Below are 23,896 nucleotides of genomic sequence, written 5' to 3'. Positions count from 1 at the left end.
AAAATGTAAATTTGTTTAAGTTCTCTTTCCAGGAAACGTTCTTGAAAAGAGGCTCTCCTTTGAACTCATCCGAAGGACAGGGGAAATTTACACAACAGCACTTCATTTCTAGAACCTTAAGATTTGAGGATCTAGTAGTCAGCCACAAAGATCTGTGGTAGACTGGTAGTGCCAATGGAGGAGAGGTTCCAAAGGACAGTTTAAAAGGACATTAGTGTGGGACTGTGGCACTAAGAAGGCACTGTGCCAGTAGTTTTGGCTGGTATCAATGATGCAGAAGCATTCTTAAAAAGATGGCCATCTCTGCTGATTTAAAAGACTGTGGGGGTGATTCTGACCTTGGCGGTCTTTTCGCAAGACCGCCGAGTTACCGCCGCGGTAAAGACCGCCGACCGCGGCGGTATGCCGCGGCGCGTATTCCGACCGCTGGGAGCGTTCCGCCGGAAAACCGCCAGCAGCCACACTGGCGGTCTGCGGGAAAGTGGAGACTGGTCAACCTCCACCGCCACGCCAGCAGAACACCGCCCACAGAATTACGACCCACATTTCTGTGTGGCGGTCTTCTGTTGGCGGTCTTCTGTTGGCGGTCACGTCCCTATGGCTCCCGTCGCCTCCCGGAGGACCAACGCAAGGTAAGTTGATCGTTCGTGAGGGGAGGGGGTGGGGGGGGGGTGTTGTGTGATGTGTGCGTGCATGGGGGTGTGTAGAGGGGGTGTGTGAGTGCGTGCATGAGGGCGGGGGGTGCTGCTGTGCCTATGGGCAATGTGTGTAGTTCGGCGGGTGCGCATGTTGGCATGTATGTGTGCGGGTATGTGCCCCCGTTGTGTATGTGTGTGTGTAGGGGGTGTGCATATGTGCATGTTGGGGGTGCGTGCATGTCGGGGTGCGTGTATGTGCATGTCGGGGTGGGGGGGCAGGGGGTTTGTAACATCTCTGGGGGGTGGCAGGGGGTGGAGGGTGTGGGGGGGGGGACTCGTGGGGGGTAGTGGGGGGTGGGGGAGACCCCTATCAGTGCCAGGGATGGAATTCCCTGGCCCCGATAGTGCCTACCGCCATGGTTCGCATGGCGGTTCCCGACCGCCAAAAACCGCGGCGGTAAGCAGGGCCATGATGCGGTTGGCGGTCTTGGGTCGACCGCCGGGCCGGAGTGCGCAAACTCCAGCCCGGCGGTCATGACCGCCGTGGCGGTCGGAGTGGGAAAGTGGCGGTCGATCGTGGCGGTGACCGCCGCGGTCAGAATGCCATTTTTTGGACCGCCGGTCTGTTCGCGGTCCGACCGCCGCCTCTCCGCCGACCGCCGGGGTTAGAATCACCCCCTGTGTCCAGCTCCTGCAGCACCAATTTTCCAGTACTATCAGCAGCCTTTTCTTATAGTCTGAGGAGGACTGTGTCTCTTGAGAAAAGTGCCCCATTTTATGATTCTTATTTTTCTTCTTTGTCAATTATATAATGGAGTTTGGGCTCTTCAGATGCGGAAGGAACCATAGTAACTTGGGAAAGCTCATGTAGAATGGACACTAGGATAACTTATTTCTTGGGGGAGTCTGGGACCAGAAGACCGTGGAAGCTCTCTCCAAAATGGTCTTGGTATGGATCTGCTCACAAAGGCTACAGATTTTGATTCTATGCTCCAGACACATGACTAACATAGATCTCCCGGTCCTTGCATAGAAAGTATGTCAGTTTTCAAACAGCGTTTAAAGAAATAAGCCAAGATCAGTAGTAGAAGTTCCTAAGTGAATCCATAGTCTGGTAAAGGCAAAGAGATGACAGGTAGTCTCTAACAAGTTGATACATACCTAATAAATAGGTTAGCTGGGGGGATAACAAGATAAAAATACTGGTGCCTAAAACCTGAATTAAAAAGTTCATTCACTAGACAGAAATAAGCATCTGCTCATAATTATAAAAAACGTAATGAGGGAATATATTAACTGAGTTGCGAATGACAGACAGCTAAACTTTGACTTTCCTTCAAATGAGAAAATAAGCTTTTTTGTGGGACATAAACAGGGAACTCTGTTAAATGTCTCTCTTCTTTCAGGAAAGATGTAATTTCCTTTGATGTAATCAGCCGGAGAAGGAGCTTCCCCTAGTAGCGCAGTTAAGAATGTTCAAATTGCAGATAGATGTGCAGCTACTTACATAAAGTCATGAACGTATGAGACATGTATTATGCAGAAAATAATCTGCTTAGATAGAGACGCTAGAAAATGCCACAACAACTTTGGCAATCATGGAATTAAGGGCCAGATGTAGGTAGAAAGCAAATTGTGAGTTGCAAATTGCGAGTCCTTCCGACTCGCAATTTGCAACTCGCAATTTGCTATGCAGAAAGGTGTCTCAGACACCTTCTGCGACTCGCTATGGGATCGCAAAGACCCACCTCATTAATATTCATGAGGTGGGTCGCAGTTTGCGACCCCATAGCGAGTCTAGGCACTCACGGGGATGGTGGCCTGCTGGAGACAGCAGACCACCATGTCCGTGACTGCTTTTTAAATAAAGCAGTTTTTTTTTTCTATCTGCAGCCCGTTTTCCTTAAAGGAAAACGAGCTGCAAATAGAAAAAATTACTGAAACCTTTTGTTTCGGTTTTTTTCAGAGTAGGCAGTGGTCCATAGGACCACTGCCTGCTCTAAAAAAATAATTTTGTCATCATTCACAAAGGGGAAGGGGTCCCATGGGGACCCCTTCCCGTTTGCGAATGAGTTACCATCCACTTCAAGTGGATGGTAACTGCGAGTTGATTTGCGACCGCTTTCGCGGTCGCAAATCAACTCTACATTGCGGTGCGAGTCGCAAATAGGAAGGGAACACCCCTTCCTATTTGCGAGTTGGAAACACATTTTGCGAGTCGGTTCCGACTCGCAAAATGTGTTTCTGCATCGCGGGCGGGCATTAGCGCCTCGCAAACGACATTTTTCGCGGTTTGCGAGGCGCTAATGCCTTGCTACATCTGGCCCATAGTTTGAAAGGAAGAGTGCTCTGCTCAACAAAATGTATGTTTTTGGTCAATGATATATTCATTTCCCGAATGCCAAGCAGGTGATGGAGCAATGATAGCATGTAGACCTGCTTTAGGCTATGTAGTATTTTACAGTGCAACAGTGTTGAATGAGTACCCAAACAAAGCTTTTGTGCACAGTCAATGGATGCTATGGCAGGAGTAAAGTTGCTAGATGGTGTACTGCCTGGTCTATTCTCATTGCTGACCATATCCATCTCTAACCTTCTCATTGTATGCACTATAAAAGAACCTAACATAAGAGGCCTGTGCAAGAACCGTAATGTTCCATGGTGAGTCTTGTCATCAACTCCCTTCGGTTTTTCATCCCTACAATAAAAGAGGAAACAGAGGATGACTCTTCTACAACATTAAAAACGACATATTACACTTCTAATCAAAGTAGAGCAAGCATAATAGGGGAGTAGTGACAGTGGCATGTGAATGGTTTGAAAAAACATTTGAAAAAACACTGGTTACGCCTGAAGGTCCACTTGAAAAGACCAGGGAGAGTCAGACGAGTTCAGAATGTGCAACTATGGTTGGGGAGGGGGTGTCAAAAAGCTGTGATCAGGATTAGCGTTCACGTTTAATATTGTATGTTTAATACTGCATAGATGGTCTACAACAGTGGTTCCCAACCTGTGGTCCGGGGACCCCTGGGGGTCCGCGAAGCCTCCTCAGGGGGCCCGCGACTGCTCAGAAAATTAAATAATATTAACAGATTAGGTCCGCAGCTTTCAGTAATGGCTTAGACGGGGGTCCCTGGATTCAAATAATGAGTCAGTGGGGGTCCCCGGTTCCAATAATGATAAAGTGGAGGTCCACAGACGTCAAAAGGTTGGGAACCACTGGTCTACAAGACATGGAATTGTTTTTTCATCCTATAGCCCACTGTGTAGGAACCTACAATGTTAGTTTAGAAGAATCTGGTAAACAAAGGACAGTGCTGACCATAAATATTAGAGATTTACAAGGGTGAGTTTCTTGCTGGCGCCACACTGAAAACCAACAAAGGCCAGCCCCCATTAAAAAAAAACACATGCTCAAAGAAACAAGAGAGGAAGACTTGAATTTAAGGAACATTATTTCAACATTTCTTTTTTCTGCTATGCAGGATGGTAAACAAAATTACTAATTTGGCATGGACAGGCCATTTTTGCCAACAACCCATTAGCCCTGTGAATAAAAAGGGAGTATCTTTAGCAGATTTGAGCAATGTCTCTTAGCAAGACTGTGGCCAACTGTTATAAGAGAAAGATTCTGTTCAAGAAGGTGTTTGAGAGACTGCTCAACAACCTCTAGATCAATCAGTATTGGAATGACAGAATCTTGAAAAGCCAATTTGAGGCAGCATGATCTGCGTAATGATTAAAAAGCGTGTTGCTCTCAGTCCGAATGTCATTCTTGAGCAATCTACTGAAGGCTAATCAACTAAAGGCAGCTCTATACTGCAGCAAACAAACTATCTCAGGAAAACTAAGATCAGTGTCTCGTTTGAACACATTATAGGTCAACCATAAATTTTGGTAATCAGGATGGATGAGATGTATCAATGCAGAGTCCCGGCCAAGCTCAGGGTGCTGTCACAGTATATCTGCCAAGAATGTGACTATATTCCTGCTACCTCCAGCCAGTCTCGAAAACGTACATAATCAACTTTAGATGTGTACTTGCATGACTTAGCAATGAAAGGGACAATCAGTTATAACTATTTAGGGCAGGCAGTGGCTCCCATAAAAGCAGAGGCAGGCCTGCAAGTAATAGCAGTTCAAAACAGGCCCTTATTAACAATTCACTCATTGTAGCGGGCAAATGTAGCCCAGACCAGATTTCCATAGAAAGCAAAAGGAAAAAGATACTCTAAAGAAGGGCAGCCACTAGAGGGATCACTACAAAATCCAGGGGACGTTTATCAGTACTAGGAACTGAGAGAGAAGATGTGAAGGGAAACATGGGGTGGGGACAAAACAGGAACATGGCATAATCAGATATGAAAACGATTCCACCTTCCAAAAAATAAAAGCTCTAAGATTTCAGAATCATTTCGCCATCAGACACAAGGTTCTGTTAAGCTGGTGATAAGAAGAGCTAGATGTAGAGAGAGTCTGATTAAGTCAGCTGAAGAGAAGCTATGAACAAGTGTCTATTTTAGAGGTATCATTGGTACAGTTTATGCTGGTTTCTAGACTGGTGACAGTGATGATGACAGCTTTGCAGCGAGTAAAATGATCCATGAACACAATGAGGGTGACAGCGTTACTTACCTGTAGAAATAGTTTCCAAGCATGGGTAGCCTCCTCACCTGCAGAATCTTAGAATGTATTTCCCTTCCTGACACACAGAAGAATTTTCTCCATTTGTGCAAAGGATATGTTTGCTAGGTAAGATAAAGACATACTCCACAACAATGACCGTTCAAGGAGGCTGGTAGAAAGTCAAGCGCTGCACCACGCAGCTGTTCATTAGGAAAAGTGGGGCATTCATAGTTTAAAACCACTGAAAGGATCTTACCTTCACTTTCCCTCCAGCTGGAGCATGACCCATGTTGTCTAGTGATTCCACCTTTGACTGCACCTTGTCCTTGACACTACTTTGATGGTTTTCAATTTTGACATCACCTCCACCTGAAATAGAATACACTGACTTGATGTCAAGCTAGATATCTAAAGAATACAGAGGACCATTTCTCATAAAGAGCGATATTGTAGGATGATTAAAGATTAAATGCATTCTAAAGGGAGGGGCAACTTGGAATGGCTTACAATAAGTACTTGTCTGAAGGCTAGGTTTTACCAGACATGATGAGCTATATATGAACATTTTAAATACTTCCAACTGAACCTATAATTGACCATGTCAAGACACGCAAATTTGATTTAAATTCTCAGCAGTTCGCTAAAAGAATAGATGAGAGTCAGAATACAACAAACCACATTTCCAGGGCCCAGTAGGCCAAACCAGAACTCCCACCTAAGATGCATGGTATTCAATTAAATTTGTTTGATTTTTTGGACAAACATGCTCCTAACATGGGATTCTTTGTAGCTCAACCCTAGAGTTCTATTTTACATTCTTAGCAGGTGCTGAAGATCCTCTTTCCTCTTGTCCAGCCCCTCTGTTTATGCTTGGTCTCCAGGGGCACAAGACATCTGATCATTATTACAACAGTAACCCCAATCACCTGCCCCCCAAGATCTCCAGAAGATTCGACAACTATTAGTGCAAATTCATAGTTCCTGGTTTCTAAGATTGTTGCTTCTGAACATCAGCATGCCCCCTCCTAAATTGCCACCTCTGTACCTTACAATGCAATGCACATATTTTGGCACAGAATTATTTAACAGAAAAGACAGCGAGAAGACAAGCATAAATGAACAAGTTACTTACCTTTGGTAACGCATTATCTGGTAGAGACAATATCTATCTGCAGATTCCCTACCTTTGAATTTCCCAAGCGTCAGACTGGATGCGGAATATTTTGCATGAGCTGTACCCCTACACACCGTTGGGTGGCTTTGTTTGGTTCCATGTGGCGCCAGAAGTTATGTCGCGGGCACCTATATAGGCTACACCCGGTGTGCGGATGTCAGTTACTTTCCACAACCTTCCACACCAGAAGTGCAGAGCCATGAAGTGAACGGCCCAGTGTGTGTCCAAACTAGGGCCCTGAAAGGGGAGTAACCCTAGCCCTGGAAATCTGTCCACAGAGTGGGGAGGCATGAGTGGGTCTGTAAGGAATCTGCAGCTATTGTCTCTAAGAGATAATGCGTTTGCGAAGGAAAGTAACTTGTTCATCTTATGGAGACGTCTACGAGCAGATTCCTTAACATTGAATAGATACCCAAGCCATACCATCCTGGCGGTGGGCTGCGGACAAATTTACCTAGACAGAGAATTACTGCAGGACGAATGGGCTAAATGCCCGTCTCTGCAGACCCGACTGTCCAGGCAGTAATGTTTAGCAAACGTGTGGCGAGAGATCCACGTTGCTGCCTGGCAGATGTCCAGGACTGGAACACCTTGAGCTAACGGCTTGGTTGCAGCTTTTCCTCTGATGGAATGGGCCCTGAAGCCATCAGAAGACTGCTTTTTAGCCAGGGCATAGTAGATATTGATAAAGAGAACGACCCAGTGCAAAATGGTATATTTCTGTATTACTTTTTTTTATTTTTTTTTATTTAGCTCCGACATAGCCCACAAAGAGTTGGTCGTCCACCCACAACTCTTTTGTGTGGTCAAGGTAAAAGGACAATGCTCTTTGAGTCCAGACGGTGGAGTCGCTCCTCTTCTTTAGAGGGATGTGGGGAGCGTAAAAAGTTGGCAGGGTGAGAGACTGTCCCAAATGAAATGGGGTCACCACTTTCAGAGGGAAAGAGGCCCTGGTGCAAAGCACTACTTTGTCTAGAAACCTAGTCAGATAGGAAGGCTTGGATGACAATGCCTGCTGCTCACTCACCCACCTGGCAGATGCTATTGCCACTAGATAGGCTGTCTTGATGGTAAGCAGTTGGAGGGGGCAATTGTAAAGCGGCTTGAAGGGAGTAAACATAAGGTAAGTAAGAACCAAATTAAGGTCCCACTGAGGGCTGGTAAAGGGCTAAGAGGGAAACATTTGTACAAGCCCTTTGAGAAACCTAATTACAATAGGGACTTTAATAAAAAGGGTTGGTCAGGCAGTCGCAGGAAGGCAGACTGAGCAAAAAGCTAACACTTCAGAGTGCCCAAAGCAGAGCCCTGCTGGGCAAGGGTAAGAATGAAGAGCAGAATATCAGAGAGAGGCGCAAGAAAGAGGGTCGATAGACTTTTCTGTACAATATTTTACATATATTTGCCATCAGCAGGCGTATATCATTTAGTAGGTGAAAGCCTGGCTGGCAAGATAACTTTACAGAATTCGGGAGGAAGGTCAACTGTCGCCACTTAACCTCCTCACAAAGAGGAAAAGAGTGGTCAGGTTCGGGTAGAACTGCTGCGTCAGAAGATCCTACTGAAGGGGCAGCCCGATCGGAGGATCAAGGCTCATTTTCAGAGGCTCAGGATCCAGACTCGCCTTGCCTAGTCTGCAGCCACAAGGATAACTTTGGCTCAGTCTATCTTGATCTTCTTGATGACTCTGGGCAGAAGTGGTATGGACGGAAAGGCATAAGAAGGTCTGAACTCCACTGAAGACGAAAAGCATCTCTGAGCAATAACTGCTTTGGAAACTCCAATGCCCAAAACTGTTGACATTGCACATTCTCTTAAGAGGCAAACTGATCTAACCACCAGGGTTATGCCCTTCTGTTCCAGTCATGTCCAGAGATGCAGGGCCTCTTGACAAAGTGTCCATGACCCCAACCCGCCCTGCTTGTGGCAATACCACACATCAGTGGTGTTGTCCGTCAAATGCCTGCACTAACTTCCCCTTGACAGAAGGAAGAAATGCTTTCAAATCTAGCAGGATCGCAAGGAGCTCAAGCAAGTTGATGTGGAGTCCGGATTCCGCCAGAGACAAGAGTCCTCTGATGTCCAGCTCTCCTAGATGGCTGCCCCATCCCAGGAGTGACGTATCTGTCGCTACTGTCAGATTTGGTTGGGAAGGGAAAGAAGTCTGCCTTTGACCCAATTGCAGTTCTTAAGCCACCATGCTGATCTTTTGCAGTTCCCTCCGAGATCTGGACCATGTCGGAGGGATTCCCCTGATGCTGCACCCACTGGAACTTCAGGTCCCACTACAGAGCCTGAATATGCTATCTGGCATGATTCACCAGCAAGATGAAGCAGGCGATGAGGCCCACCACCCTCCGAGCCACTCTTGTCAAATCCAGGATAGAGGCTGAAACATCGGTATCATAATCTGAATATCCTAGACTTGCTACTCTGGAGGAAAAGCCTGAAACTGCATTGTGTCCAGAACAGCTCCAATGAAAGGTAGCATCTAAGAAGGAGTTAGGTGTGCCTTTGTCACGTTTATAGTGAACCCCAGTGAAGACAGGAGGTCCGCTCTAGTCTGGAGATGGGAAATGACAGCCTGGGGCGAGCCCACCTTTAACAGCCAGTCATCAAGGTAGGGGAAGACTGAAACCCCTAACCTGCGCATATAGGCTGCGACCACCGCCATGACCTTGGTGAACACCAGGGAGGCACTGAAAAGGCCAAAGGGGAGCACGGTGAACTGAAAGATCTCATGGCCTACCTTAAACCGTAGGCAACGCCGGTTGGTAGCCAGAATAGGGATGTGAAAATGCATATCCTGCTAGTCCAACGCTACCAGACAGTCTCCTTGGTCTAAGGCAGACAAGACCTGACAAGTGAGCTTATTGAATTTCTCCTTCGTGAGGAAGATATTGACAGTCCAGAGCTCTAGAATAGGGCAAAGGCCCTAGTTGTTTTGGGGACACAGAAGGTAGCAAGAATAAGAACCACTGCCTACGTTTGAAATTGGAACCCTTTTTATAGCTCTGTTGGCCAACAGAGCTGTAACTTCCTCTCAGAGCAAGGGCAGATGATCCTCCACCAGCCGTTCTAGTGTTGGCGATATTGGGGGAGGGAAAGATTGGAAGGGGAAGAAAGATTGGAAAGGGAGGGAGTAGCCTCTCTGAATAATCTGCAAGATCTGCCAGCGGAGGAGGTGCAGTGACAGGAGCCACACAACTTAAACCCTACCTTCCAAGATGACATCTCGAAACACTTCACAAAAAATATTCGACAAAATGTTTAAAAAAAAAAAAAAAAAAGTCTGCAAAAAGAGACAGAGGGGTAGATTTTGTCCAGATCAGAGCTAATTGCCACAGAAAGAAAAGAACTGGCGTCTGGCCCCTCAGTTGCACATATACACTTGACCACAACACCACTTCTGGTGCCAACAATGCCAATACATAGAACTGAATGAAGTCCTGCGACAGCGCCCAAGGGTACTGCTCACACCAAAGTTTCTGGATCCAGTCTAATGCCTGGGAATCTGCAGCTATTAGATAGAAGCAACAAAGCACAGGGTTGGAGATGAGGAAGGGAGATGAAAAGGTAACTTCCATACAACTACAGTTTTCCATGAATCCTTCAGATATGCATTTGCTGCATTATTTCCCCTTAGACTTGAACTACTTATTACATTCCAAAAGCAGTATTAAAATAGCCGATCAACCTTGTTACTTTGGTCTTTCTGTTCAGAGCTGGATAAACTTTAGCCCAACCCAGAGTAGAGTCATCACCAAATTGCAGACCACAGTGAGTAACCGCAAGGGCAATTTGATATGCTTATATTGAGCCTTGGGCAATCTTAGTAATGGTGGTTCATAAGGACTCAATGATTTAAATTTATGTATTAGGATAGAAATGTGATTTCCCAATTGTCACAAAACGTAGGTGTCAACACTGGCCCGTCTATGTCAGAATTTTTTTTTTTTGTTTTTTACCAGTGCAGTATTGGGCATTGTTTAGATAACCAATTAAATCTTTTCAACAAGCTGTCACTTAGGAAGTATTTGCTGGTGATCTCACGGTGCAGATAGTGAACAACAGTTGGCTAGTGTGCACGTGACAATGCGTAAAAGATCAAGAGATGGTGGTAGGTAGGCAGCAGGAAAATAATGTTGCTATACTACAATAACGCTCCAATTATTGCATGCGCTATTTCTGGTCTCTTTGTGAGAGTGTCAACTGCTCTTCACTATGCTTGTTGCCAGCAATATTGCGACGGGGAGACCATCAAAATAACTGATTGGCACAGGTTTCAAAATATACACAGTGACATTGCAAATAGTCACTGTCCACTGCGAAAGAAGCATTAAATCAACAAGTCCCTATGAACAATTATTAGTGGTTATACGTGCATGCCCACAAACATAACATAATGCCCCAATGGTGACGTGGGGAGTTACATGTGAATCTATAAAGGACACCAAGAGTAGAGAACTACATTTTCAGGCTACAGCATAAGCCCTTTAATAGACTCACACACTCTGAATTAGAAAAACAATGTTTACAAAGTGCTGGGAAGGTGCACATAACATGTTCTGAAACATGCTTTGAACATCTGCATCTCCAAATCACATTTCATCACTGAATCAAATAATAAAGCTCCATTGCTTGATGATGGAAGAAAATGAGTTACTTACCTGTAACTGTGGTTCCCAAGTGGCTCCCCAATATTTTTCATAGATTCACATACTTAAATCTTTCTCTGTCATCGAAGTGGGAGTCTCATGGTAAAACTAGAAAAACAGTATAATGCTAAACATAGCTTGGTAAGCTATAGAACCTTCACTTAAGTAACATATCCATATATTTTAAAAGAAACCAAATTCCAACCAATTAGGTAGCAGAACCCCTACAACACTCCCCTCAGAGGCTTCAGTCTCAGATTTGTCAGCGCAATTGTGAATATGAAACAGTACCAAGCATAAGGTGAGACTCTCAGGGGAGGCTGGTGGGTAGCATATGTATGTATGAAAGATACCAATACTGGAGAACCACAGTGACAGTTAAGTAACATATTTTATTCTCCAGTACTGGATATTTAATAGATTCACATGCTTGAATCAGAATAAATAACAGTTAACCAGTATGGTATGTGTATATATATATATATACATATATATATATATATATATACACACACACACACACACACACGTCATGTTAAAATTGCACAAGATAAGAGAGGATGGCAGAGTATAAACTACAATGAGAGCTGACTTTTACTGGAAAAGATGACATGATGCCTGGCTCACTGCTCCATCTCCGAGCACTGTGGAATCCAAGGATAGTGATGCATAAAAGTGCCTACTCTTCGATTTTACTGCTCTGAAGATGTTATGTATAGACACACAAGCATAAAAAAGCTGCAAAAGTTGAAACACTATTAATAGAATGTGCACGTACTTTAGTCTGTAAAGGTCTGCCAGGTTTCTGATGACAGAAATGTATCGCTGCCACTATCCAACTTGCTACACCTTGTTTGGAAAGTGGAAAACCTTTCCTATGAGAACTTTATTTCACTACCAGTTGACCTAATTTACAAATTTGTTTTGTCGTGTGAAGGTAAAACTTTAAACACCTTTTAACATCTACAGAATGTAATGTTGTTTCTGACGCATCCTAAAAGAATGTTTTTAAAACTATTGGTTTATTTAAATGGAATTCTGATGGCACCTTTGGAATGAATCTTGAATTCGTTCGTAGGATCACTCCTGGACTGCATAAAAGGCTCCTAAACTATGAATGCTTGTATTGCACTTACTATCCTTGCCGATAACGACCAGAGGAAGTGCCATTTTCAAAAAAAGAAACTTCATTTCTGCTTTGTGGATGGGTTCACATGGGCTCTTCATTAATTGTGAGAGTACTGTATTCAATTGCCAGAGTGGAGGCGTATGATTTACTGGCGGATAAACCCTAAAAAGCTGTAGCCTGTGACACCTTAACCATGGTAACGTTAATGACCTTATGGAACGAGATACGGCCACCAGATGTACTTTAATTGAGGCATGAGCGAGAACGGACTGTGCCAGATGTATTAAGTATGGCATTATCTCTTCTGGTGTAGATGTTATAGGGTATAATTTTGACACCAGATACAAAAACGATTCCCTTTTAGACTACAAGTCTTGTTTCTACTATCTTCTCTAGCTCTGACCAAAATGTCTTTATATTCTCTTGGGATGTTCAAGTGTGCAACTTCATTGTATCCAGAAGACAAGCTGACAAGTGTAAGGATTTTGTGTCTGGATAAAGTACTTTGCCTTGGTTCATCATCAGTAGATAAGGAAGTGGTTTAATTGGATAAAATGCAGATTTCTCTGATAGAAGAAGTAGCTCTGTGAACCCAACCAGTCTTGGCCATTTCGGACCTGTAAGAATTATCTTGCAAGGTTCCACCTTCATCGTTCTGAGAAGCCTCAATAGGAGAGGTACTGCCATTACAGCCTTCTGGGGTTTTCCAGGCAGCCCATAGCTGCTGCCACCTCACAGACAGGTTTCTGTCCTCCTGTTGCCTGAGCAGCTGAAGCCCAGGAAGGCAGAACAAAGGATTTCCTTTGGGAGAGGGATGTTACACCCTCTCCCCTTGGAAATAGGTGTTACCGGCATGGTAGACTCTGGAAATGCTTTGAAGGGCACAAATGGTGCCCTCCTTGCATAAACCAGTCTACACCGGTTCAGGGATCCCCAGTCCCTGCATTGGCACAAAACTAGACAAAGGAAAGGGGAGTGACCACTCCCCAGTCCATCACCACCCCAGGGGTGGTGCTCAGAGCTCCTCCAGAGGGTCCCCGGGTTTTTCCATCTTGGATTCCAAGTTGGCAGGGCACTCTGAGAGCATCTGAGTGGCCAGTGCCAGCAGGTGACGTCAGAGCCCTTCCATGAAAGGTGCTTACCTATGTAGCTGACCAATCCCCGTTTGTAGGGTCTCTCTTCTGAGTGTTTTCTCAGATTCAGTTTGCAAGACTCCATCAGGAACACTCTGCATCCTTTACTTCCCCTTCTACAGACGAAACTGCACCTGTACCCTCCAGGAACTCTACAAACTGCAACAAAGAAGCAAAGACGATTTCTGCAACATTGTATCTTCAGCTCTTTCCAGCAACTTCAACAGTTTCCAGGTTTTGCATCCTCCAAGGACTGCCTGTCTTCAGACTGCACCAGAAGAACTAAGGAATCTCCCTTGAAGTGAAGGAGTCACTTCCCTGCTTCAGCAGGTAACCCCTCTGCAACGACGACCGGTGGCATGTGTCCCCTCTCCTGAAGAAGTGTGTGGATCCAACAACACGGGTGGTGGACTGAAGTGGTCCCGACAGTCCAGACGTCCAACTTGGGTGGAGGTAAGTGCTTGGCTCCCCACGCAAGACAGTACCCCCATGAACTGCGTGTTTTGCAGTTGCCAAGGCTTCTTGGCATCCTTCTACGAAGTTCTTCATGCACTGTGCAGCTCCGGCCCTCAGCACTCTATCCTGCGACGCACAGCTTCCTGAGTGGTTCTCCGGCGGCGTGGGATCTCTTTGTGTACTGCTGCGTGGGCCTCCGTTTTCACCTTCTTTGTCCCTGTGCTGTGGGACTCCTGTGAACGCTGCATTGGTCTTCTGAGGGCTCTCTGAGTTGCTGAGAGCCCCCTCAGTCTCCCCCTCCTGGGTAAAGGCCATCAGGTCCCTCCTAGTCCCGGGCAGCGCCATCTTCCACTAACTGCGTGCTTTACGTGTGCCAAGCCTTGTTGGCGGATTCCAGCGACACAAACCAGACCTCAATCATCCATCTGGCGTGGGACATCATTTCCACCAACTAGGAACCGGCATCCGTCTTCTTGGGTGCAGTACTGACTGTTTTTCTTCACCAGAGGTTATTTTTCACCTTTATCCAGGTTAGCAGGGGCTTCTGTTCTCCCTGGACTCTTCACTGCTTCTTGGACTTGGTCCCCTTCTTCCACAGGTCTTCAGGTCCATGAATCCATCGTTGGTGTCTTGCAGTCTCTTCTGGTTCTTGCAAAATCTTCTATCACATGTTCTTGTGTGTTCTAGGAAAATTACTGTGATTTACTCCTGCTTTCCTGGGCTCTGGCGTGGGTTCTATTACTCACCTTTGGTGTTTTCTAATACTCCCAGCGCCCCTCTACACACTACAATTGCCTAGGTGGGAAACCAACTTTCGCATTCCACTATTTTAGTATATGGTTTGTGTCCCCCCCAAGCCCATTTCTAACTATTGTGATTTTCACTACTTGTACTGTTTTCAAACTGTTTTTATAGCTATTCCAGCATTCTAGTCTATATACTGTGTATATTACTTACCTCCTAAGAGTATAGTCTCTATGGTATTTTTGGCATTTGTGTCACCAAAATAAAGTACCTTTATTTTTGTAACACTGACTATTTTCTTTCATGTGTTTGAGTACTGTGTGACTACAGTGGTATTGCATGAGCTTTGCATATCTCCTAGTTAGGCCTTGGCTGCTCATCCACACTACCCCTAGAGAGCCTGGCTTCTAGACACTGACTACATTTCACTATTAAGGGATAACTGGACCTGGTATAAGGTGTAAGTACCTTAGGTACCCACTACAAACCAGGCCAGCCTCCTACACTTCTTGACTGACTTCCCACTTGTGGCAATTGCTTTACATCCTGCTTAGTGTGCCTGCTATGACATTCTGTTTCACAGGCATATGTTCTGCTTTCAACCTTGTCTGAAGACAGATTGCCCACTCCCATATTTTCTGTGCCTCTCTGGACTGTGCATGGTATCTTGTGCCCTCTTGCTTTCTGATATAATGCATAGTTGTGGTGTTTTCTGCGCGCATGAGCACTGCTGACCCTTTTACCCTTGACAGGAACACTTGTAAAGCTAGGTGCACTACTTTGAGTTCCAGAAGACTGGCATGCAGATGGAACTGAGATGGTTCTCAATGACCACTGACTTAAATCTTGAAGATGAGCTCTGCAACCCTCTAAGGAAGCATCTGTTGTTATTACCAAACGCAAAACTTGAGGCATGAAGGTCCGGACAGTGATGAGATTAGTCCAACAAGAGAGCGCTGTTTGTAACCCTGGTGTGATACAAATTGTATCCTTCCATCTGTATCCATTGGCTGCCTAGTAGTTCTTGTAATTGTTGCAGTAGAAGGCAGCAGAATGGTACCAAAGAGATGCATGAGGACATCATTCCTAGGAGGGACCCTCCACAGTTTCAACACCAAACGTCTCAGTGACTGCTGCACCCCATCTCCCAAGGAGACCCACAGACCTTTCCCCTGCCAGAACTGCAACTTCAGGTTCAGTCACAACAATCAGAAGAAACACCCTCCACTTGGAAACACCGACGCCCACCACAACCTCATCAAATGCCTCATTCTGAATATACGCCCCCTCCATAAGCACGCCACCAAACTCTGGGACCGGATCGACTCCGTCTGACCTGACATCGCTTTCCTTACCGAGACCTGGACCAACCCCACCTCTGGACCAGACATCGCCATTGCTATTCCAGACAGCTACAGCATCCTAAGGAAGGGCTGGCCCTCCTGTCCGGGCGGAGGACTTGCCATCCTACAAAAGTCCTCACGACCAACACGGAGGAGCACTGCACCACAATGGAACACCTTTACTTCCTGATCCACGGCGATCACAACTCCTCCATCCCCGGCACCCTGGTCTACAGACCGCCCGGTCCCCGCCCAGCATTCATCGACGCCATTGTAGTCATCACCACCCCCCAGGCTCTGGCGTCCTCCGACTACCTCCTCCTCGGCAACCTGAATTTCCACCTCAAGGACCGCAACGACCAAAACACCACCTCCCTACTCAACAACCTCACTACCCTCGGATTCAGATAACTGATCACCGCACCCATGCACGCCGCAGGCACACACAGGACCCTATCTTTACCTCAAGGAACCTTCTCCACCCCGGATAGGACAGACCACCACTGCCTATACCTCACCATCATCACACCCCCAGCACCTCCCACAGGAAACTGAATGAAACCACCAACGAGCAACTCAACACAACACTCGTCTAATCCCCCCCGCCTCCCTCCGATGACTCCAACACCTCAGCACGCAACCTCAACTACTGGATTATTGAATGGGCCGACGCCCTAGCCTCCCCTTCCATTTAACATCAGCCAAGCGCATACCAAAGAAGGCCAGCTGGCTCACCGCTGAACTCCTAGAATCCAAGTGAACCTGAAGGCACCTAGAGAAGAAACAGCCAGACCAGTGAAGACCTCGCTTCCTTCAGAGCTGCCACCACCATCCACCACAGACGCATAAAGAACGCAAAAAAAACACACTCCGGGAACGCATCAATTCCACCACGCACAACACGAAGGAACTGGTCATGGTTATCAACTAATTTACCAATCCGCCATCTGAAGCCACCAGCATCCCTCCGACGCAAGACCTCTGCGACAGACTCGCCACCTTCTTCTATCGCAAGATCAAGGACATTTACAACAGTTTACTCCCGGAGAACCAGCCAGCATCAGAACTGATGACAGATCCACCCGTCCAGAATCCACCCAAACCATCCACAGCTGGTCCATTTGCACCACTGAGGAAATAGAAAGCATCATGAACAGCACTCACTCCCCACCACATCTACATCAGAGCCAGCACATCCATCGCCCCCGAGCTTCGCAAGACAATGAACTGCCCCTTCAACACAGCCACTTTTCCCAAAGACTGGGAAGACGTTGAGGTATGACCCCTCCTGAAAAAAAACCCTTGGCTGACCCATCAGAGCTCAAGAATTTCCAGCCTATCTTGCTGTTACCCTACCTGGCCAAAGTACAGAAAAAGGCCATTAACTCACAGCTGCGGCGATTCATCGAGGACAACTCCTCACTGGACACCTCCCAGTTCTGGTTCCGCAGCAACCACAGCACAGAGACAGCTCTTCTTGCAACCACCAATGACATCCGCACACTCCTAGACCGCGGCCACAGAGCAGCACTTATACTCCTCGACCTCTCAGCAGCCTTCAACACGGTCTCTCACAGCACCTTATGAACCAGACTCCACGACGCAGGAATCTGCAGAAAAGCCCTGCAATGAATCCACTCCATCTCCAGATGACCACAGAGAGTCAGGCTCCCACCCTACACATCCAAACCTACAGACGTCAGCTGCAGATTTCCTCAGGGATCCTCCCTGAGCACAACACTCTTCAACATACACATGGCCTCACTCGCAGTCATCATCAGAGGCCACAGAATGAACATTGTGTCATACGCCGATGACACACAACTCATCATATCCCTCACTGAAAACCCGGACGAGGCCAAGAGGAACTTCCACACAGGAATGGAAGCCGTTGACGCCTGGATATGAGAGAGCTGTCTAAAGCTCAACTCACATAAGACCGAGCTCCTCATCTTCTGAAACTCCACCTCAGCCTGGGCCAGCCCCTTCTTCTCCAACTGACACGCCCGCAACCTAGAAATCATCCTTGACTCCTCCCTATCAATGACCTAACAGGTAAACATGGTCACCTCCTCCTGCTGGCACACCCTCTGCCAACTCTGAAAGATTTTCAAATGGATCCCTGTAGACTGCCGCAGGACAGTCACCCACACCTTAGTCAAAAGCAAGCTCGACTACGGCAACGCACTCTACGTCGGCACCACAACAAAAAACATCAAAACGTCGATGGGGATATAGTTCATGATGCTACCATCGGCGGTGCGGAGGCTGGTTTTTGAATTTGTGCTTAGCCTGCAAAAGAGGCGTTGGGGGCTCAGAATGAGATTCCTTTTTTGAATTTGACAAGGAATCTGACCTTTTTGCCTTATCTGACTGCGACAAATGCTTCTTTGAAGGGCTACGAGTTTTTGAGGAGCCCTCAGATGACTTTTTCAGTGCCTTTTTGGAAGTTCCTTAGTGGCAGTCAATGTATCCTCACTATGGGGGTCATTCTGACCTCGGCGGTAAAAGGCCCGTACCGCCGGTCAGAGGTCCGCCATTCTACCGCCGCGGCCGCGGTAAACCGCCACGGTCATTCTGACCACCAACTGTGAAACCGCCAACAATCCGACATCCAAGGAAGTCCGCCTCATCAGCGGGCCGCGGAAAACTGGAGATGACCAAACCTCCACCGTCACGCCAACACAAACACGCCCATGCCATTCTGACCCACGAATCCACGCGGCGGTCTTTCAACCGCGGTATTCCATTGGCGGTACACACCGCCGCGCTCAAAATACACACACAGCTCCAAAACACAGCCACATTGGACAATTTGAAATACACACACCTGATACACATACAAACAACACTCCCACACATCCAATCAACTATAAAACACACACCCACATCACCCACAAACCCCACTAGTTGGAAATCGGAGAGAAGGCGATAGAGACAGAGATAGAGAGAGCGAGCACAGCAATAGAAAACCCCAACACACACAGGAACCCAACTTCATCACCCACACCACATCTACGCACACATCACCACATATCACCACGCACATCACCACAAACACCACCCCACACCTCATCCACACCACGGCACCCCAAAGACACCCCAGGTTCTTGGACCAAGAACTCAGGGTCATGGTGGAGGAAATTATAAGGGTTGAGCCCCAGCTCTTCGGCACACAGGTGCAGCACACCACTATAGCAAGGAAGGCTGAGCTATGGCGAAGGATCGTAGACAGGGTCAACGCTGTGGGACAGCATCCCAGAAATCGGGAAGATATCAGAAAGCGATGGAACGACCTACGGGGGAAGGTGCGCTCGATGGTGTCGCAACACAACATCGCTGTGCAGAAGACTGGCGGCGGACCCCCACCCACTCCACCCCAATTCACAGCATGGGAGCAAGAGGTGGTAAACATCCTGCATCCTGATGGCCTCGCTGGAGTACACGGAGGAATGGACTCTGGTAAGTCGAATCTCAACTACTTCACCCCCCCCCCCCCCAACCACCAGCATGCCAACCCCCCCCCCCTCACCCCCAATCTCAACCCCCCAGCACACAACCTCCCTGCCAATGTCTCACCAGCACAACCCACCCTAAACAACACCAACCCCTGAATGCCAACACAAACCATAGACAGCCACCACCAAAGCATGACCATTGCACATACCCATACACCCCCCCCCCACCACCGTCACAACACCTCCCACAAGGGAATGCCAGCACTGGGGGCCAAGGGCACTCAAAATGCACGCCATGGCACACACCGAAACAATAACCATACTCCTTTACCCCTGCAGGGCCCGAACGCCAACACACCGCCACGGAGGGTCCAGATTTGTCCATCCCACCCCCAGAACAGGCCCCCAGCGAGGACAGCAGCTCTGTCGACCTAGAACCTGATGACCAGTCCGGACCATCGGGGACCTCTGGACAGTCGGTTCCCCACACAGACACAGGCCACAGCAGACCCAACCCCCTCTGGGAACACAAGCACAGCTCCCACCCAGCGGGCCCATGCCTCTGTCTCGCGGACGCGTCAATCAGCGGTGTGTCCGCCACTACAGGGCACCCAGGCTGACCCAACACCCCAACAACAACAGGGACCTGGGGGCAGTGGTAGTGGGCACACCGTCCAGGGGACAGAGGCCCGGGGAAACAGGGCAACTGGGAGGGCTGCTGTGCGACAGGGGGGGGGAGGACAGGCCCAGGGAACCGACTCTCCAAGAGGCCCTCACCACCATCATGGGAGGATACCATCACTCCCAGGAGACGATGGCGACGGTACTGGCCAGGTTCACCGAGATCCAGGCACAGCAGGAGGAACGGTACATGGGGTTCAGCAATGAACTCAGGAACATCGCTACCGCTATGGGGACCATAGTCCAGGCCCTCAACCGTATAGAAACCACATTGCGGGACCATGTGGCACCACAAAGGGCCCCTGTCACTAGCCAGGAACAGCCTACCACCTCCGCCGGCGCTAGTGGTCAGGAGGCCCCCACAGAACGACGGGCCACCAGAACCCCACCTCCTGCTGAAGAACAACCACCCCGCAAGAGGAACCTGAGATCTCAAAGGAAGACAGAGTAGGATGCCAAGACCCCCGCCAGCCTAATATCCCCCCGGATGTCATTCCACTGTCCCACAGTGTCACCCTGTCCAACCTTGAACTGCCCCTGCTCCATCCTTCCACAGGCATATGGACAATGCACCTGTGCGACCGAGAACTGGACTCTGCCATGGACATAACTCCACCCTCACCCATCACCGTTTTGATATCATGTACCAATATCTAGCACTAAAAATAAATCACTCATTGCACTGAAATCATTCTGGAGTCAGCCTGTATTATTTACAAATGTATAACACATTACTGATCAATAATGTTCTGTTATTTATGTGATGATAACATACCGATGTCAATAAGCATTAGTCCATGGGCTAACCAAGCAGAAGTCACGCAGTGGGTCATACAGCACTGAAAAGGGAAGGGAAAATCAAACATCAGTTTAAAAGAACTGGGGGGAAATACACAAAGTAAAGATGCAGGGGGCTTTCAGTAAATGTTAAATGGCGTGGGTGATTCCTACCTGTGTGCTACTGAAAATACTGTTGGATAACTCTGTCCCTGTTGTCTGGGTCGTCCTCTTCGTCTTCCTCCTCTTCACTCTCCGCAGGCTCCACAGCTGCGCTTCAACACCACCATCTGGACCATCCTCCTGCAGGAAAGGCACCTGACGTCGCAATGCCAGATTGTGACGCATACAGCAGGCCACGATGATCTGGCACACCTTCTTTGGTGAGTACATCAGGGATCCCCCTGTCATATGCAGGCACCTAAACCTGGCCTTCAGAAGGCCAAAGGTTCTTTCAATGATCCTCCTAGTTCGCCCATGGGCCTCATTGTACCGTTCCTCTGCCCTGGTCCGGGGATTCCTCACTGGGGTCAATAGCCAAGGCAGGTTGGAGTAACCAGAGTCACCAATTAGCCACACACAGTGTCTCTGTAGCTGTTCCATCACATAAGGGATGCTGCTATTTCGCATCACATACGCGTCATGCACTGACCCAGGGAACTTGGCATTCACATGGGAGATGTACTGGTCAGCCAAACAGACCACCTGGACGTTCATAGAATGGTAACTTTTCCTGTTTCTGTACACCTGCTCATCGTCTTTTGGGGGTACTAAAGCCACATGGGTCCCATCAATGGCACCAATTATGTTGGGGATATGTCCAAGGGCATAAAAATCACCCTTCACAGTGGCCAAATCAACCTCCTCAGGTAATACAATGTAGCGCTGCATGTGTTTCGTCAGGGCAGACAACACTCTAGACAAGATTTTTGAAAACATAGGCTGAGACATTCCAGATGACATGGCCACTGTTGTCTGGAATGAGCCACTTGCCAAAAAATGGAGGACTGACAGAACCTGCACTAGAAGGGGAATTCCTGTGGGTTGGTGGATGGGGGACATCAGGGCTGGCTCCAGCTGGGCACACAGTTCATGTATAGTGGCTCGGTCAAGTCGGTATCGTAGTATGATATGGTGTTCTTCCATTGTCGACAGGTCCACCAGCGGTCGGTACACGCGAGGATTCATCCTTCTCCTCGCAAGTCCCAGCGGACGGTGCCTAGGAAGGACAACATGGAGCACAGAGTCGAGCAAATCACAGGTACGTTCACCACTGCATGCATAGCACACGATTATCAATGTATTGAAAGGCGTGTATGTGTGGCAATGCAAGGCCTAGGCCTGTGTGACGCAGTACAAATTAAGCCATGTGGGCCCTTGAAATGGCGGCTGCCTGACCTGTGAAGTGGGACAATGGGATGTGAGGTCAATGCGCTGGCGTGGCACACCGTGGCGGTAGGCGGTCGAAGACCGCTATACGAAGCCGCATTGGCTAACATTGAAGCCTATGGGTTTCAGGAGCCAATAACGAGGTGCGCCGGCGGTCGCGGTACGCACCGCCACGGGCGTGACCGCCATTTTCTATCTGCTTAATCACTCGAGACCTGATCTTCCACAGGAGAGGACCTATACTGCAAGTGCTGCTGTGACCTCGGTCTGGAATTGACAATGGCTGCTGCGACTGGGGAAAGGGCCCCTGCCTTCACGTCTGAGGAGTTGGAGAAACTTGTGGATGGGGTCCTCCCCCAGTATGCGTTACTCTACGGTCCTCCAGACCAACAGGTAAGTACACTGGGTGCACATTGAATGGGCTATGCCTGTGTGGAGTGGGGTGGATGTAAGTTGGTGGGGTGGGGGGAGAATGAGGAGTGCAACGCACGACAGATGAGAGCATGTGCCATATGGCAAGGTTGGGGAGGGGGGGCCAAACGCATCTAACATGCAGAAAATTGATGATTTTTCGTTCCCACCCTGTACATGTCAAATAGGTCAGCGCCCCTCAGAAAGTGGACATTTGGCGTGCCATCGCCAAGGAAGTCCGGGCCCTGGGGATCCACGTCAGACGGGGCACCCACTGCCGCAAGAGGTGGGAGGACATCCGCCGCGGGACCAGGAAGACCGCCGAGTCACTGCTGGGGATGGCCTCCCAACCTAGGAGGGGTGCCAGTCGTACCCTGACCCCCCTGATGTCCCGGATCCTGGCGGTGGCCTACCCTGATTTTGATGGGCGCTTGAGGACATCACAGCAGACACAAGGGGGTGAGTATCAGCACATTCTGCTATCTCTCTGCGCAGTGGAGGCGTCTGGGTGGGGGAGGAGGGTTGTGGGTGACATTAGGCCAGGGCGCTTTCTGTAGTGTAGTCCTCTCCTTTAGGCATGGCCCTGTGCTCCCGGCCCCCACCTCTGTAGGGTGACAAGTACAGCTATCGATGGTCCAGCATCACACATGTGCGCCTTTGTCGTCTCTAGACCTGTTATCCTAGTCAGAAGTACTGAGTAGTGTACCCCGAATGCGCGGCTTAGTGCATGAGGCTCCTGTGTCTGTCCTCTCCGCCCACGGTGTTGACATTGCATGCACTCAACCTGGTCTTCGTTTTTCTCCCCCCACCCTTCTTCTTCATCTTCTTGTGCATGTGTGCATTAGCATCATCAGGCGGAGGAGATTTGGCATCGGAGCACGAGGGAGCTGCAAGTCACAAGGCCCCGGTGGGACCGGGAACAGACACTGAGGGCACCAGTGATCCGGAGGGCGAGGGGAGCACCACAACGGGGACCGGTGGTGACACCAGCGACAGCGACACGTCCTCGGATGGGAGCTCCCTAGCGGTGGCGGCAACATCCGGGCCCCCCGCCTCTACAGGTACAGCCGCCACCCAGCGCACCAGCCCCGCCCTCCCAGCAGCCCCTCAGTCTACGCTCCGTGCCCGCTCGCCCAGGAAGGCGGCCGTCTCCTTCGCCCCAGGCACCTCAGCCCCTGCCCCTGTTACCCCTGCTGCCCACAGTGAGGAGGTCATTGAACTCCTGAGGACCATCATTGTTGGGCAGACTACCCTTTTGAATGCCATCCAGGGGGTAGAAAGG

The 23,896-nt window shown here is 48.6% G+C and overlaps 1 protein-coding gene across 36 annotated transcripts in view; it reads right to left on the bottom strand.

The window, feature by feature from the left end:
• Window positions 1–23,896, bottom strand: part of MAP4 (microtubule associated protein 4) — a 1,914,856-nt gene that overhangs the window by 85,256 nt on the left and 1,805,704 nt on the right. For all 36 annotated transcript variants that reach the window (XM_069210826.1, XM_069210834.1, XM_069210837.1 and 33 more), the window contains one exon: window positions 5,521–5,633. In XM_069210826.1, the coding sequence (XP_069066927.1) occupies window positions 5,521–5,633 (113 nt within the window). The remainder of the gene's footprint in view (window positions 1–5,520; window positions 5,634–23,896) is intronic.

Source organism: Pleurodeles waltl, chromosome 10 (assembly GCF_031143425.1).
Source record: "Pleurodeles waltl isolate 20211129_DDA chromosome 10, aPleWal1.hap1.20221129, whole genome shotgun sequence".
In the NCBI taxonomy this organism is placed as follows: domain Eukaryota; kingdom Metazoa; phylum Chordata; class Amphibia; order Caudata; family Salamandridae; genus Pleurodeles; species Pleurodeles waltl.
Note: the sequence above shows the minus strand (reverse complement) of the source record. Positions and strands in the feature narration are given on the sequence as shown.